Genomic DNA, 19,210 nt, shown 5'->3' on the forward strand with positions numbered 1-19,210 from the left:
ATCACACTAAATGATAACTTTTGCCTGTGGAAGTTCACAAAACATGGTGCATATATGGCCAGTGTTTTGTTGTTGTATCTGAAAAAGAGACAGAGAAACATATATATATGCTCTGCAAAAATAACAAAGCTGGCATTAGACTTTTATTTGACTTTGTCACACTGCACTTTGGATGTGGGCTGATGTCTGAGGTAAGCTGCAAATGAATTGCCCTTATGGGATAAATAAAGTTTTCTGAATCTGAATTTTACGCAGTACTGCAGGTTGACCCATCATCCATGGGTCCTATGGATTGACCCACACGCTTTCTGAAAAGATTTCAGTGCCTCAGAACAAAAAGTGACAAGAGAGCATTCCAGCTAGGTTGTAAACATAAAGGTTCAGTAAGATATGTGTGTGCTGGTGTACTTTTGTGAAGTTCATTTTGTGCTGGGAGCTGGTTGTTTATGACATTGGCTAAATCCACTTCCACACTAATGACTGACTCAGTTGCCTAAATGCATAGAAATCAGTGAACAGGCTGATATTCAGGATTTCTAATGTAGAAGACTCTACTCCCTTTTCTCTGAGACTCTAAAATAAACCACATGCAAATGTAAAAACATGCAAAAGTCTTACATATTGAACTTTTAAAGAAACATTGCATACAATGAAAACTAGTCCGCCTTCTCATCTCCTCTCTCTGACAAACCCCACAGTGGAGGACACAGGTCCTGTTATACCATCCCTGCTATAATCTGCATTACCAGACTATAAAGCATTCATGTTGTGGGGCCTCTGCCCCACAGCTCAGCAAGCCCACTCAGACACCATCCAATGAGCCCTTGATGTCAGCATTCATGAAGAACAGTTCCACTTGCAGTGAAATCTAAATTTGTGGATGAGTTTGTGGAGTTCTGCTGCACTGCCCGACACCCATTCAATACTATGTGTAGAAAGGGCCTTTGTCATGTGGTCCCAGGGCTAATAAATAGGCTATTGGTGCACATTATTGGATACTGAATGCAGACTCTGTCCTCCCTCACAGGCAGACCATCTATGACAGAACAAAACAGCAGGCAAAAAGAGAAGAAGCTTCTTTACATCAGTCTATGAAGCAAGAACTAGAATAAAGAATTAACATTACAAACGATGTGTGGACAGAAAGCTTTGTAAATACAGGATACAGATGGCAGCTTTTGCATTGTTGATCAACATAGATTTCTGGCAGCACAGATTTGGTGGGTGTGGGTAATGAAAAATACCTGAATTATAAATCACTAATTGTCGGCTCATTCATTTTTAAAATAAATATCAAAATAAAAGAGCAGTGCTAGTATTAGACGTTTCTGTTAGGTTTGTCGAGTATGACAGACACTGTTCTTTAAAGTTAAAGTTTTAGTATGTGGCATTAAATGACACTGAAGGTGTCCACCTCATACAACCTCAACTATGGTTGTTGTTTAAAATATAGTGGGTAAACATAGTGAGTGACACTAGTGCACTGGAATACTGGAGTTCACTTTCTTTTTTTGATAGAAGTGGTTTATTCAAAAGTAATAAGCCACAACTCTTACATTAAGGTGATTATGATGATGATGATGATGATGATGATGATGATGTACTATTCTGTTTTTGCAATGAGAGCCCTCTGAATCTGAAAGCTGAACCTTCAACACTTTAACTTTAAAGGATGTGGCACCCTGCCATCCTTCATGAGTAATAAAATCTTAAAACGTCCCAGCAGATTCATCGTGTTGATATAAAATGCACTGTACATGACCAACTTTGCCAGAACTTGTTTGTTTCAGTGTCACGGAACTAGTTCGGCAGTGATTTATATGTGTTAAAAGGCTGTATATAGCACCTTAAAAGTAACAAATAACCCGCTTGTCCCTACAGTGCAATCAGCATCCAGACCACATCCAGTGACTGAGAGTCTCCTGCCACATCAGTAACCACGACCCATTTACCAAACCGACGTCTTTCTCATGCTGAGCAGAATGCATGAAGGGAGCTCTTGTAGTCCTAATGTGTCTGTTAATATTTGATGAGTCTTTGACTACAGACGGATGACAATGCTATACACGCAGCCGAGCCTGGCCGGGAAGGGGGTGCAGTGACTGAGAACATTTGCAGAATGTAAAAGAACATTGAAAAGAGACACTATTTGCCCTTATGGCTGCTAGATGAAATGTAGCTGGAACGAGTTACTGTGGCTTCCATTACAGCTGGGATGCTTCTTCAGATTTTTGTATTGCGGGGAGAAGTACAAAGTGAGCTGAATGCTGATAATGTGGTATATCTGAATAGTAGTCGTGTATGTGTGTGTGTGTGTGTGTGTGTGTGTGTGTGTGAGTGAGGATTAGGTGTAATTCATATGAGAACACCATTGTTGTCCATCCCGTTTTCCTTATTGCCCATTCTCTGTCTCCCTCTCAGTTTGTTTAGAATTCCTTCCCTCCTCATTCTCTCAACTTCCCATTCCCTCTCAGTGCACATCATTGTCTCACTGTTATGCAGCCTCATCCCATTTCACTGTTTGCTGCCTCATCTGTTGTGCTGCTCTTCTTTTTGACAAACACACACAAGTATACACACACACTCACTCACTCACGCACACACACACACCTCACCATGACGGAGATTTCTATTCCCGCTCCTTCAATTACAACATCAACTTATCCGTGTCAGCAGGCTGTGCGTGCTGTGACTGCTGGCGAGGGTGGCCAGCTAGTAAATGACTACTTTACCTTCCATCTCGCTCTGTCTATTTGCCTCTTTATCAAACACACAAACATACACACAGGAAAATGCTTCCATACCAAACCTCCAATCACTCCCACCAAAGTAAAATTGCTTCTAGTGACAGTGAACAGCTGAAGCCCAGGCAGTCATATTTTGTCATTTAACTGAGAAGATGGAGGAAGCTGGGTGTAGGTTAAAGGTTTGGTCAATAATGCTTTGACCAGGTGACCACTATTTCTGTCCTATTTAAAGCAGGAAGTAAGCATTTCTTTCATCCACATCCTTTTGATTACCGCAATCATGAGATTATTCTTGTAACCATGACAACAAACATCTGACCAAGACCTTTACCTAAGTCTAACTGTGGTGTTTTTGTATTTAGACCTAAATCAATCTGCATAAATTTTTTGGAATACAAGACAAAGCAGAACAATTTTCACTGTTTTTACAGCTGATGGAGAGAAACCCAAGTTTGTTTTTTGCAGGAAATAGGGACTGTTTTCATTCATTTATTTTCTGAACTACTTAATCTTTTATATTTTAGGGGGTGGCATGGTGGTGCAGTGGATAGCACTCCTGCCTCACAGCAGGGTTTGATTCCAACACTGGTCGATGGGGGTGGGACCTTTCTGTGTGGAGTTTGCGTGTTCTCCCCGGGTACTCTGGCTTCCTCCCACCATCCAAAGACATGCACTGATAGGTTAACTGGTTAATTTAAATTGCCCATAGATGTGAATGTGAGAGGGATTGTTTGTCTCTATGTCAGCCCTGTGATGAACTGGTGACATGTCCAGGGTGTACCCCGCCTTCACCCGTAAATAGCTGGTATAGGCTCCAAGCGACCCCCGTGACCCTAGTGAGGATAAAGCGGGTTCAGAAGATGAATTAATTAATCTTTTAGAGCAGGTTTTTCCAGGTTTTAGTCCAATCCTGGTCCTCGAGGGCCACTATCCTGCATGTTTTAGATGTTTCCCTCTTCCAGCACACCTGATGGCCGTTATCAAACATTTGCAGAGCTTGATGATAGACTTATCATTTGAATCAGGTGTGTTGGAAGAGGGATACATCTAAAACGTGCAGGATACCAGCTCTCGAGGACTGGTTCTGGACACCCCTATTTTAGAGGGTTGAGGGGTGCTGCCCATCCCAGCTACCAACAGGCAAAGGTGGGGTACACCCTGGATGTGTCACCGGTTCATATACAGACAACTATTCACTCTTACATTCATATCTATGGGTGATTTACATTGACCAATTAACCTATTTAGGTACATGTCTTTAGATGGAAGCTGGAACATCCAGAGACCCAAACAGACACAGGGACAACATGAAACCTCCACATAGAACCGCCCCAGTTGCCTGGTGCTGTGTTCAAACCCAGGACCTTCTTGCTGTGGTCTACAGTGCTAACTACTGCAGTGCGATGCACCACCGAACAGCAGTTAGTGCTGTCGCCTGACAGCAAGAACCTCCTGGGTTAACCACTGCACCACCGTGGCACCCAAGGAACTGTTGTGGTTCATAGAACACTGTTTTAATGGTCTGTTTAACCTCATGTTTCAGGGTAGATACTCTCACAGGAGGAACTACAAGTGACATAGTGCATAGTTATGGGTCCAGAAAGAAGAACCTATTGAACAAAGCACCAGAAAACCTGTCTTTACTAAAGATTAAGACAGCAATGTAAACCGCATCCTTACAACTCCTTACAACTTATTAAACTTCCGTATCACCATCAGGTGTTTTTGGACTCATTTTACTGCTACACTCATGTATTTTATATTGTATTACTCTATAATATTTAAGGATGGGCTTATTTGAACTATGTTATATAGAGTTGGTAGTTTAATCTCCAGTAGTGCATCATAATCCATGAGTAAGATGTTGCTATGCCAACCATTGCCCACATTACATCACTTCATGGTTCCTACTGCCAGTGTGAATGAAAAGATGAAAAAGTCTCTTGAAGGTCAGTGCTTCTTGGGGTCACTGGGTAGACCATATCAAAAAGTCCCTGAAACGTTTGATGTGAAAGCACCTAAATAGACAGTATCTCTTCATTTCTATTGTGGATAATCGTTTAATTTTAATAATATTATTAATTAATGAATAATTTGCTGGTGAGTATTAGACTATCACCTATGGTCGATACAGAACATTTCAACATCTGTCACATTAGAGCTAAGACAGAAAAAACAGATTTTTATTTACATTTTTTTTTAATGTTATTGTTTTCCTATTTAATCTCCTTTTTAAAAAAAAAACCTTTCAGTTAGAACTAGCTGTGATCATTTTTGTCCTGTTTATTTATTTATTTATTTTTCTCATGGGATCTAACAGCACAAAATATATCCACCAATATAGCTTTCTATCTTTCCCCCTAATCCTCTCATGGTGCTTTCTCTTGTTCTCATAGCCAGCCCCTCCTTCTCTTCCTCCATCTTATTCGTCTCTCCCTCAGGTACTCTTGAGTTCAAGAGCTCTCAAAGCTTTTTCCTCTGCGGTCAATGGCTGAGTGAGACCCCTTCAAACGGAGAGAGAATACTCCTTCTGCCGCCTCCCCCATGTATCATTCACAGTGCAGTTTGGCCCTAACCTCATCCATTCAGCCTTTTTATTGCAACACCTCAAAAGTCACCAAGTCTTAGCAGTCTGACGGAGAGGATCTAAACAGAAATATCTCTTACAACTGTGAATTTTGCTCAAGAGCCACTAGTCACAGTTGTAAAAACTGGAGAGGTCTAGATTAAAAGTGTGCACTCATAGAATATGTTAAGCCTACTTGACTTTGGAAATCCAGCAGAAACATGGAGGAAAAAAAGTCAGAAGAATTCAAGTTGTATGAACTATTTAGAAATGGAAATGCAATTGAGCTCAGTGAGTCCTTGATCAAACCAGGGAGGCCAAAAAAGGACATGTGTGAGTATCTCACTCATGTCTGCAACTGTGTGTTGTCATATAGACTTGTTTGTTTATTTTTTTTTTGTTTGTTTGTTTGTTTGTTTGTTTTTAGCATTTTTCTTGTCTAAGTGAGATCTCAGTGAAGTCCAGTAAATTTAAAAGGGTATTTGAGACACTCCATAGTTTCTTTTCCCCCAGTCTGTTATCTGTGTTTGTATGTGCAGAGACTTGTGTGATATGATTTGTAGAGACTGATGGCTCCCTGGGCAAAGCTTGACTTTGTCCTTGGAAAGAGCAAAGAATACATTTTACCCTGGGGAGAGACATCTGTCAGAGTTTTGTTACTACCTGAGTGCATGCAGGTAGGAGTGTGTGTGTGTGTGTGTGTGTGTGTGTGTGTGTGTGTGTATGTGTGTGTGTGTGTGTGTATGCGTGTGTGCGTGTGTGTGTGAGTGGTTTCTGTGGCTGCATGTGTGTTCATGAATGGGGCAAAAATGTCTTAGTGATGAGTGCTTTAGTAATGGATGTATCTCTTCCAACTGAGAACACCACTTTTTTTCCCCCCTTCTCTTCTACTCACCGTTTCGATCTATGGCGAAAGGTGTGTCGGTGGTGGTGATCTGGTAGTTACAGATCTGGCTGTACTGTGGTGAGCAGTCTTGGTCAGTGGCCTCCACCTGCAGGATGCTGTCATAAATCTTGCCTTCTGTCACCGCAGCGTGGTACTGGGGCTCCCGAAACACAGGGGCAAACTCATTGACATCATTGACCTGAATGTGCACCACGGCTCTGCAGAAAGTAGGAGGCGACAGAGAGGAAGGAAGTGGAAGTTAAGATATTATATCATCTACACAGAAAGCTCAAGTATCCTACTGGCATCTGTTCCAGGAAGAGTTGAAACCATCCAGAACTGACATCTGTAATAAGGCACATTGCTAGGCTGAAAATGCAGCCCCGGACAAAAACTTCACTCCAGTTGGCCAAGTTAGCCTCTCCATGCAGGGATTGTCAGGACAGACAGGGACTGCAGAGATTATACATGAAAAGCACCAGGAAAGAGTCTGGATAGTATAAATACAGAATAGGGTTCTGTGGTGTCAGAAACCAGTACTTTAAACACAAGTATTCAAAAGTATTCAATCTGTATTCATTTGCATGCCAGAAGTTATTCTTAGTGTAATGTGAAGATTGTACCAGAGCAGCTGACTTTTTTCCCTGGGAAAACCACAACAAAAAAGAACACGTGAGTCCATGGAAAGTTTCAAAAATGTGGTGAACAAAAAAGAACACGAGTGGAAATTTTCGACATTCTAGGGAATAATTTACATATTCTGGGGAAAAAAATACATATTTATATATGATATACTAATACTGGGAAATAGTTGCATATGTATATATGCTGTCCAATCCAGACAGACACCAGTAAAAATGTACCCTATCAGGGATGAAGCCAAGAAGGGGGTCTTCCAACATGACTAGAATAACATTCAAAATATGATGAAAAAGGAAAAAGGGGTATGGTTCATAGCTAAAACCCAACCTACTTTTTACATTATAAAGCGGTCTCCCAGAGCAAAAACGTCAGTTGTTTCTGCAGATATCAACTCAGTGTTTATTTTGTGTATGAATAAACACTTTATGCGGCTAAAATTCTGCCCGATCTTCGACTTTGACTCTGTGTGAGCGTTACTCGACAAAGCTCCACTACATAGATGGGAGTACAGAGACATAAATTCAACTTCCAGATTACAGCTGTGGAAGAACGTCAAAGAGACCAGAGTTGTCTCCCACCTCGGCCATAAATTTTACACAACAGCTCCACAAATCCTAACAGTAACAATGAAATAAGGAGTAGTACTGAAAAATATCATGTGGTTAAATGAATTTTTCTCTCTATGAGGCTTTACACTATTTAACAGTTTGGTTCTTTTTGCCATGTGGTAAATAATACAAAAGCTGTTACTATGGTACAGTGGGTGCATACACATACATATAAGGTTTTTCCTTTGCGTGGTAGCAGCTCAACTCAGCTGAACTCCATTTGCTTCTGGTTCCAGGTATTTCATTTTTTGTTGCACATACACTACCCCCTCACTAGCTCCCTATGAGAGCTGGAGTTTTTTGTCATTATTGTTCAGTCCAATCTTACACAATTATAATGCAGTGATAGCCTTATGCTTAAAACTTTGATGGAAAATACAAAATAAATATATAAATAAATAAAATCACCCCCCCCAAAAACAAACAAACAAACAAACAAAAAAACAAAAAACAAAACAGTAAACCATGAAAAGGACAGCAAAGTGAAGTTGAGCCAGAACTTTGCACTGGAAAAATGACATTAATAAATGTAGAGTAAAATAGTACAATTGAGCAAGACAAACATCTTAAGAGAACACGGAGCTGTTTCATTCTTACAACACAATAAATGTGACATTCACAGAGAAAACCCAAAGTGTATCTTAATAAATTCAATTGCATATGTTTGAAATGTACCACATAGATCTTTGACATTCACAATAGAAATAGAATGTATAATAGAAAATGGCCCTGATACTATATTAAGATCACTTCTGTGAAAATGGCACAAAGAAGCAATGTTTCTCATCACTGCAGCTCCAGAGGCGCTGGTTGGGTTCAGAAAGTTGAGGTCAGAATTCACTATGGGTGATAACCACTAATCCCATTGTGCTTGGTTATAGCACATTGTATGAGCCCAATGGATTGCTGCAATTATGTTGTCATGGTAAAGACAACCTTTGGATCTCTTAACTGATTCATCTACAGTAACCATACACAGTATACACTGCGCTTCTTACTGCGCCAATTAATCACTTCATAAGTGATCTATCAGCAGTAATTCATGTTAAGTCATACATAATGAAAAAACTCCACCATTCATCACATTAAAATGTCTTCATCAATACTCTCCAGCAGCTAGAAGGCAACAGATTGCATAATCAATCCTTCGATTCATTGACTGACGACCGGTGATGGATGATGATAGGCTAGAATAATATCGTTCTGAGCTTTAGAATGGCAAATCCAAAGTAATGCTTAGCTTTAAGAGACAAAAGGGTGGAGATGAGCGTGTTGTTTATAGGATTAACTGCTGGGTATGGTAATGACTGTGAAAATATCCTATTAAAATAAGCTGCAAATATATCTCCAACATGTGGGTGGCTGCAGATGGAGACTGGACAACAAAGAGAGAGACAGTAGGGAGGGCGAACCCAGGCAGAATGGATTTTCACACTGCCTTATCTGGGCCTGTCACAAGTTTAGGCGCTTATTTGTTTTTGCGCTTCTGTACACAGCAAAATGCACATAAAAAAGCTGAATAGAAAAACAGAAACACATCAACAACAACCTGGTTTGAAAGCTAGACAAACAAATAAATAGGGAGACATGAACAAAGCATATTTAAATATATAGTGTATAAGGTCCAGTTAGTACTCATCCATTTATGTTACTTTGTCCTATATTTCAGCAATAATTAGGGTACTGTTTAATCTACTTCACTAGACAGTTAATAATGGTTATTACCATACATACAGAACATAGCGTTTTGTATAAATAGTATGTAGAATGAGAGAAAAGAAACTTGACTACAAGTATAAACTGGTTTAAATGAGCTCTATCTTGGTGAATTATTTATCGCATCCTTTTTATGACATGGATTAATAACATTCCAGATAGTAATGTAGAGGTTATACAGAGTTTGTGTAGGTTTGTATGTGAGTTTATGTATTTTTTTTAATGTATTTTTTTAATGAAGAGGACATTATTCAAGGAAATTTATGACACAGTAAAACACGACTTAGTCAGTGTATGAGAAATTACAGACAAACTGTAATATTTCTCACTGGGTTCAACAAACTGAAGCCACAAACTTCACAAACTCTTTATTCCTCTCAATGAAAACAGGAAGAAAGTGATGGTCAAGCAAATATTAGAGGGAATGGAGAGACTTTAGAGAGGGAAATAAAAGTGAAATAGAAATATAAATTGTTCTTTACTGATTATTTCCTGGCAGTTATGTTCTAAAATACAAAAATATGCTCTACAGGACTGTTATAGATGGAAAAGAAATACAATACCGTGCCCCTTCTATATGTACGTATGTCAGACAGAACTGCACCACACCAAGTATAGTACAGTAAGTAAGAAGAGCAGGACGAAGCAAAGTCACTTAATTTTCATATTGTTCCTCCTGTTCATGCTGCATGATGTTGTTATTGGCCCAAATGTTGAGGTGCAGAAATGTCCTGAACACAACAAAACAAGATGAAAATAGAAAATACAGTCAGAGGGCAGAATCTCTGCTGGTAAATACACCACCACACTGACACAGGGTCCAAAGGGTTGACTGAGAGGGATTGTTATTGCACTACTGTTCAGAAAAATGTTGAATATTACAATTTTGCTTGTACGTTTATGCATCAGTAGAAATGAAAATAACCTACAAATTTACACCCTTATGTATGAATGACGATGATGATGATGACGATTAATCCACTGGGGTCCATGATGGACACAGTGCCAACAGCAGCAGAAGTTTACAATCCGAAGCACTGACAAACGACGGCAGCACCAATGTGCACACTAAATCCCTGAGCCAGCCTTGTTTTGTCATATTAATGATGGTTTCTCATAAACATTACCCCCCTGCCTTACATACTCCCCAGTGGTAAGGAGGCAAGCATATGTTCCGCTCCTCTGGGGCTTGTATGGAGCGCTTGTTTTGTTGTGTGTTGTGTGTGTGTGTGTGTGTGTGTGTGATAACATACCAGAACACACAATGAGTGAAAATAACTAAATGTAATAATTGTAAATATGTCTCATTGTGAATGTGTGTGTGTGTTTCTTTGCTGATGGCTCACATCTGGCTGAAACAGACGCTGGGCTCTCTAGGGCTGGAATGTGTGTGTGTTTTCATGTTGTTGGATGATTGCCAAGCAGAGCCCATGGCCACCAATCCTTCGCTGTGACAGGCCTCAGGGTTACCTCAGAAGCATGGGGTTTTTAAAGAGTCACAGACACACAAAAAAACGGGGGGGGGGGGGGTAAATGATCCCATGGGGGTGTGTAATGATCACAGCATCAGAAAATGAAACGGATAACAACAACAGAGCTGGCTATTTAGGAAAAAAAGGTCAAATGTTAAGCTAGCTGTATCACTCCAGTGAATTGAGACGATCACATTAGAGTGTCGATTGTGTGATTAAATTGTACTCAAACAAAGCCTTACATCCCACTCTGTCTATCATCAGCCAGTGACTCGATACCTTCAATTAACCAAATGGTATTGGTTTATTACTTTGGGCTAATAAGCTCCAGTTGCACAGAATTAATCAATCAAGAGATCAATTGCCCCGGCTCAATAAAGGCTCACAGCGCTGATCCACAAATGAGCAACACCATCTCTACACCTTCAAACAGCTATTTGTCTATTTTTCTTTTAGCAAACTCAGAATGTCTGATTGAATCACTGGGTACCTGCTCAAAACTACAACCTCAGAAATCTCAGAATGCAGGTGTTGATTTTTTTTTCTTTCTTAGAATTTGCCAAATAAATCATAAGCATTCAGATGTTGGCAATAATGCTCCATGGTAAATGGATCATATTTGGTCGTAATGGATGTAACTTCATGCAAATACATGCCACATAAGTTCAATAAAGGGTCATTAAGTGACATTTAGTGAAATCTAGCTGCAAAGTTGCAGATTGTAACCACCACCTTTACGACGCTACAAAGTCTTTCATCAGAGCCAGTGTGAGTTTGGTCCATTCTGTCCATTTTTTATAAGCTATAATAAACCTGGTCCACACTATATCTTTACACTGGATACCACCTGCTTATAAAACAGGAAGTCTGCTCTGAGCTAGTGTAGAAATATGGTGGCACAACATAACTCCTTGGACTCAAAGGGAGAGTAAAAAACTCAACAATTGTTATATTTACACAACTATACACTAATGAGACCATAATTGGAAATATTTGAAATATTTCTGTAGTTGTATCCTCCTGAATCCCCCTAAATCTTACACATTGGACCTTCAACCCATTCACGTGGAGCAACTTGTGGTGCAGTATTTTGCCCAAGGACACTTTCAAATATTAACAGTAGGAGCCAGTGATCAAACTGCTGACCCTGCAGTTTGTGGATGACCCAAAATACCTCCCAAGCCACAGCTGCCCCCAATTTATAGAAGCAGGTGTGCTTTTAATCCAGCTAAATCATACACAGACACAGTTAGATACCAGCTGCATGTTACCACCAGGTGATGCATGCTAATGCCAGGCCAGTATTGTTCAGAGCTTATCACATATTCATCTCCACTCATTATTTTTCAACATTCAATACACACAGCCACTCAAAAAGACTCATTATTGAATGCCTCTCATGCATATACGCATACATCCAGCACAAAGGCAAAGGACTCAATTAATCTCTGTCAAGAATTAGCCGAGAGGTTGAATCATCAATTTCCTTGTGTAAGACTCAAATGGAAATAAACAACCCTAACTATACCGATGAGATCACATGCACAACACAATATAGGACAGAAAACCTCATCAATATGCAAGGAAATCCTACTTCCACATTGATTCAGCACCCTGAGGCTCTACAACGAGACTCTGTAGGGGCCAATGTAAACTCAATCCAAGGTGAATATTATGCATTGTAATCCTGTCCAGATTGTTCTTCATGCCCAGATTCTGCTCACTTCTTACCAGATATTTGATGAATAGTTTCAACTGAGAAATATAGAGGGAGTAATAAAAATGGAATTTAAGCTATAACATTTACTTACATGAGAAAAAAATATTTTATCTTTAACTAAATGTATTTTACTGCGTATTTGTGCACAGTAAGATAACTGAATGCCCTTTTACTAGCAGACTCAACAAACTAACTTCCAAGCATTTGCTACTAAGGTGTGACACTTGACATGGTTTGAAGCCGATGTGGGAACAATTGTCACTTGCTTTTGTCTGGTAACTGAAGCAGACAAGCACAGATGGTGCAGTTCCTGGCAGCTCATATTCATAATTGAAACATGGAGGATATACTCTCCCATTACATTATGTTAGCTAAGGATAAACAACATATTCCAACACTAGATTTTTTTCCCTCTCAAAAGAATAATAATCACATCAACTAACAGGTTTTGACAGAATGAGGTTTCACTCATATTAGTATCAAGTGTGACAAGCATGAAGTTAAGATCCTTGGTAGAATAAAATGCAGACACTTCGACAACCCTGCATTATCTGGTGGAGTCCCCTGGTCTTCTCACTGTTGTAATTTATCATGACAGCTTATGCTAACAAGGCACAGCTTTTGGCCCAGTTCTTCACTCATAAGAAAGTGACTTTTGTTTGTTAACGTAGGGTGCGTGTTCGGGCGGCTGTCGTCGTGGTTGTGTATTAGCGTGTCTGGTTATGCGATGCAAAATCACCCTGTCTTTTCGAAGCTACGGTATTTGTCTTATTTATATGTAAATGTAGGTATATCAGTGTGAATTTGACTCAGCATTTGGGATGTGTGAGTGTGCATGTGCACGGCTGTCCTTCAGCTTGCTGTTTGGTGAGATAATTGGCCTCTCCAAACCGTAGTGAGGTTAGGACATACAGGCATCTAAGATTCATTAATGATGATGTTAATAACTACCATGCTGCCAAGCACTGAGTGTATGTGTGAATGTGTGTGTATACAGACCAGAGCAGTGTCTGTGTATCTAAATTACATTTACTTTTTTTTTTTTTAACCACAAATATTTGCACATAAACCCTGGAGGTGCCCAACCCTGTTGTGAATGCATTACCCCCTGACAGGCTCCAGGCACTTAACCCCCGGGCAGGTGTTAAATACATGTGTTGTGGTAAAGTGCATGTCCTGGGAGGTATGAGGAATATGACATGCTTTGTAAGGTAGTGAGACATCCCTTATGCCTAATTACTTCATGGCAACCATACACAGACTGCAGTGCATGGAGAATAGGGAAGTAGACAGAAGCATCTATTCTTTAGGTGTTAATTAGTGAGATTATTTGGTTGTTTTTTATATCCCAAAGGCTTGGTGCTCACATGTCCAAATACACTGGTGGGTTTTGAGATTTCTTATATGATTTTTAAGTGAGCTCTGACAAATATTAGTTTTACCAAACAGGGATTCTTGATATTTTAGCTTGCCACATCGCATTCAAAAAGTGTAAAAAAAAAAAAATTATAATAAAAAAAATTATATATAAGGTTTTTGAAGCCTTATTTCTGGAATTTTTTTCTTATTTTTTGACAAAAAAGACAAATATTTCTGACAACCAAGTTTTGCACTTGAAAATTAATCCTATTTTAAATGAATATTATTTAGCTTTTTCTCAATAAGACATCTGAGCTAATATTCACCAACATTTTCTTCATAACAACACATAGCAATGGTTTGCCTGAAATTCTAGCAGAGGAACATAATTGTTTTTTTTTGTTTTGTTTTTTTTTATTTCAGGAATAAAAAACTTCTAAATTTAAGAAATGTATCACTGTAAGCTTCAAATTTACTGTGTGGTACTGTGTGTATAAGGATGGGAAAAATACAGAGACTAAATACAGCAGTTAACCTTAACCTTAAATATCATTGGAGTGCTGTCAAAATTTTGCCAACAACAAATGCTTCAATAAAATGGTAATGTAAGAATGCCGCTAGTGCCTTGAAAAACGTTATCTTACTCTAAGCAATTTTTGCTAATTATTTTTCTCAGAGTTGACATAAATTCTTAAAATCAGCTCAATCAAGAAAGGAGCTGTTTCAAGGAAATGCAGTATGTCCTCCTGTGGTGGTGCAGTGAATGCCTCACAGGTTGTGGGTTCGATCTCAGTGTCAGCTGTTCTGTGTGCAGTTTGCATGTTCTTCCCATGTTTTGGGAATTCTGGTTTCTTCCCACCATCCAAAAACATGACCCTTAATGAGTTAACTAGTCTTTTCAATTATCCTTAATTTAAGCTGTGTATGACTTTCATCACTAATTTTTCTTCAAATTTGTAAAACCTGAGTTATAGCCTAATTATCACTAGTCCATTAGTCTTTCCATGCTAATGCACCTGAATCACTTCCCTCACGGTGAACAACTTCGAAGTGTACTCCATCATAAACCGTCTGTTTACATACCAAACTGATATGTCACTTGGGCCTTTTTGGAAATTTTGTTTGCAAAGTGCATTGTGGGAATTGGAATTCCATGCAGCTGTAGTATGGCCGCAGCAGCAACAAACATGGAAAAAGCTTCAACGCTTCTTGCTGCTGTGGATGCGTGGAATTCCGAAAAGGCTTGAGTGACGGTTTGGCTTCGGTTTGGTATGTAAACAAACAGACAGCTTGTGATGGAGTACACTTCAAAGTTTTTCACCGTGAAGGAAGTGAAAGACTTATGGATTAGTGATAAGGAGGCTATTACTCAGGTTTTATAAAGTTGAAGAAAAAATTGTGATGAAAGTCATATGTTGCTTTACGGTGATAATTATTAACGTACACTATTCGCCTAATTCTTTTAAAATTTAAAATGTGTATTTTTTCCTAGTTTCAAGCCTTAGAGTGGTTAGATTTATATGCTAGTTTTGAAAATTCTAGCCAAACAAATGTTGCTTACTTCACCGCAAATTTTGCACGAAACACCAACATTTTAGCACATTTTGTAACATCTGACTTCTTTCCTCTTGCATTTTGGCCTCCATTGCAACCAGGAAAAGTGTCTGTTTGATCATATACAGTAGATTGAGTTTGATTCGGTGGTTTTATAAATTACTGTACATACCAGTTCTTCTCAGAAAGGACCTGCAGTACTTGAAACCAGTGAGAGCTTGCACAAAATATATGTGGTATATGTTGAATCCCTTTCCTTTATGTCTATAGACAGACGAAAAAAAGACAGTTGGAGAGTAGGCAATTATTATATTTATGGCTCTTTTAAACAAAAGCTAAGAACACTTCTCAGCACTCGTTTGGCAGAAGTCAGCCCTGGCAGTATATAATTTGTGCTCCATTTAAAGCTGACCTGAGCACAAGCAATCTCAAAGCGTTTTAGGTGAATTTACTTTAGCTTTGCACTTTGCTGACAAGTGACAAGAGCATCCACAGGCAGCCAAGGACCATATCTCAGAGAGGAGATTAAAGCACATAGATTCAGAACCGGTTAAATCTGTCCTCTTTTATACTGGCAGTTAGAAAAAAGGAAATCAGTGATGTAGGTTTTTATAAAGCCCTGAATTGTTGCTGTAGTGGCCAGTTTGGCAACGTTACCAAAGGTGCAAACATGTACCACTTATTTGGCTTGGACAATGACGATTTTTCTGAAGAGGCTTTTTGAAGAGCCAACTATGGTGGCCCTGAAGGTTGAAACACAATGGCATTTCAGAAAACACAATAGCAAACAGTTCTGTGTTTTCTGAAGTGTTGTTGTGTTTCTGAGTGTCACATTCTGTGAAGTATTTTATCTTTCCTCAAATGCTCAGATTTTTTTTTTTTTTTTTTATTATTTTGCTAAATGTTTTTGTGCTTTTTGAAATGTAATGTTTTGTGAAATATTCTTGCGCTCACTGCCATGTTGCATTTCTCAATTTGCCTTGGATTTTGTAAAATGTTTTGTATTCTAAAATGTTGTGTTTTTTCTATCATGATGCCTTTCAAAAACAAAATTATATTTGTCAGAAAAAAGGCCCCCATTTGTCATTGAGATCCTTTTTTTCTGTGCAAATGACACAAGAACTAAAAAAAAAAAGAGCAACATTAGTGAGACAGCAAATGCTAGCTGAGCCAAAAAATCGGAGGGAGAAGTAGGACAGCAGTAAGCAGAGAAGGAAGAAATAGAGGATAGAGAGTTAAAGTTAAAACTCATCCCATGTCACTTCTGATCCTCTCCCCTGTCCTCTTTAGCCGCTAATTTTCTTGACTTCTTTCCGTCTCTGTAGTTGACGTGTCATGTGTAATTTGAGCACAGCCCTGGGCAGAGATTTTTTCTCCCTGTTAGCTTCTTTCTAAATCGGAGTGAGCAAGCGAGTGGGGCGGCGAAAAGGCCAACCTCATCCTTTGAGAGTTGTCAGAGAAAGGACAGGCCATTTAAAGTGTCCCCAAATTCTCTTCGCCTCCAGCGTCATCCAGCCTGAGCAAACCGAACTGGGTCTGCATCACAGTGGGCGTGAGAGTTATGATGATGGGAAGTCATCGTGAGACATAACATAATGCCTGGGTGCTTAAAAAGGGGCATAAAACATGATCAACAGCATGAAAATAGTGGCACAAATCCATCACCCTTGTTGACTTCTACACACGTATTGTCTCTCTCACACTCACCTTAACACAAACAACACCGAGTGAAAACCAGACACGCTCTACTGATTTAAAACTTCCACAGAGACTTGAACATCCCTGCTGTTATAATTCCAGGTTGGTTGTGTATACAGTAGGTGTCAGTGTGAGTGTGTAAGTGTCCATAAGCCGGACAAGATGATAGATGTGTGTGCTCGGTTCTATTGTTGGCTGAGGTGAGGGGGTTGAGCAGTAAGACAGCAAGAGGTGAAGTGCAGTATAGAGGTACAGAGGTAGTCACCTCAAAGGCCGCACAGGGAGCAATTTCAGACGATGGCTACTTTAAGGAGAGCCAACAAGTGTGACAAATTATTTTTATCAGTTGACCTCTTAAAGTAGTCTTGTGGGTATGATGAAGGTGGGTGTCATTCTGTACGTGTGCTGGGATGGATTCCTCTGGTGTCAAAGGGATAACAGGAAAAGAGACATTCAATTTGACGACAAAAACTGAACAGTAAAACAATATCATCAAAAGTTTCTTGAGGTTTTAGCTTAAAAGCACTTCTGTCAGTCGACCTCTACATGTGGCATTTACTCACTTGTGGGACTTTTTACCCTCTGTGCCCCCGGGGCCAGAGCCGCAGTCGTGAGCCTGAATGATGAAGGTGTACTCCTTCTGTAGCTCGCAGTCCACCAGGCTTCGAGCCCTCAGCTGACCCTCACCAGACGTGCCGTTCAGCACCACTGCTTCAAACGGAGCCTCCAGCCCGTGGATGGTGAATGCACAGATCTCCCCTGGAGACCAGGAGGTGGGGGAGACAGGGGGAAAAAAGACATTGGGTCATTGTTAATCACAGATTTTCACATGGAAACCAGATAGAGGATGAATACTTGTGTGTAAACTGGCTCGCTATAAAAAAGGAAAAAGTCATATTTTGCATTATCAAGTAAAAGTTTATGGACAAATAGATTTCTTCATGCCTTACATTCATAATCCTTTCAACATACCTTTCCCAGTCAGCCATCATTAGACACAGGCTAAAATGCTTCTGAATACATTTGGACAGGCATACACGCAGTCAAAGCAACAAAAGAAGTGATACAAGCTAAATGTGCGACTGCCTCAGCTGCTTTTCCATATCTGTTAACCTGTTGGAATTTTTCCTGCTTCAGGATTAGAGACACATACAAATGGGAGATCAAATGAAACATGAGCAGATTTTTCTGATTTACACCCTATACCAGACCTGGGCATTGTACGACCTGCGGGCCACATGCAGCCTGACCCTGAATGGCCCGCATGAGATCACTGGCAAATTAAAAGTCAATGCAAATATATATCATTATAATAGATGCAACCAATACAATTGCACTGCTTTTATTTTGGAGGATCTGCTAAATTAATGTTTATTTGCACTTACTTTTCACACTTAGCTTAAGGCTTATGCACTGACTGGTCTGTTGGTCAGCTAACACCAAAAAAAAGAAAGACTGATTCAGAATGCAGAGTTTTTAACAGGACATGGACTGTCAGTATATCTTCACTGAAGTCAGAGGTAAAGAAAAAGAAAAGGAATTGAGATATGCAAACAAAGGTGGATGGATTTATTGTTTTTCATGTAAAGTTCATGTGGAGCTGGTTTTGCACATTTTCAAAAAAGTATTCTGTGAATATTCATTAAATAGTTTTATTCTGTACTCCACATTTTCATTGTAATGTTTCATTTACTGTATTAATAGATATTGAGCAGAGCTGCAGGCTTATTGATCTGGCCTTTAACAACTGTCAAAGTTTCTCATGTGGCCCCATAAGAAAATTAATTGCTAACCCCTGCCTTATACTGTGTACAATGCTTCAGGGTAACTAAGAACATAAGGTTGAATTTTCCCCTATGTCTTGAAGATGTTTGAAAAAGCCATGTTGAAGGGGTCAGTGATCTGTGGAGTATGGTAAAGAGTGTATTCACAGGTTTATGTGGTGTGTAGTGTTCTTGGAGAACTAGGTCCACATACAGAGGTGCTCGGTCACCTTGGATAATACCTATTCCTTTTAGAGTCACGCTTGTAATGTGGGAAAAAAAAAAAAAAAACTCTATAGGGACATAACAAACTCACATTGGAAGTTTTAAATGGATCAACTTCAAATTCCCGCCGTCTTACTTTTGCTCTAATTGTTTTTGTGGAAAAACCCAAGGACATTCCTGTGGCTGCCACTGCTTGTTGCCCACCTCCCATACCTGAACATGACATTAGCTGTATCCGTCAAATAAACAACATA

At 39.5% G+C, this 19,210-nt stretch overlaps 1 protein-coding gene across 1 annotated transcript in view; it reads right to left on the reverse strand.

Annotated features, from left to right (window-relative positions):
- Window positions 1-19,210, reverse strand: part of LOC115431514 (calsyntenin-2) — a 304,871-nt gene that overhangs the window by 112,572 nt on the left and 173,089 nt on the right. The window contains exons 3-4 of the mRNA XM_030151920.1: window positions 17,532-17,727; window positions 6,209-6,417 (exon numbers count right to left, since the gene is read on the reverse strand). Coding sequence (XP_030007780.1) covers window positions 6,209-6,417; window positions 17,532-17,727 — 405 coding nt within the window. The remainder of the gene's footprint in view (window positions 1-6,208; window positions 6,418-17,531; window positions 17,728-19,210) is intronic.

Source organism: Sphaeramia orbicularis, chromosome 13, assembly GCF_902148855.1.
Source record: "Sphaeramia orbicularis chromosome 13, fSphaOr1.1, whole genome shotgun sequence".
Classification (NCBI taxonomy): domain Eukaryota; kingdom Metazoa; phylum Chordata; class Actinopteri; order Kurtiformes; family Apogonidae; genus Sphaeramia; species Sphaeramia orbicularis.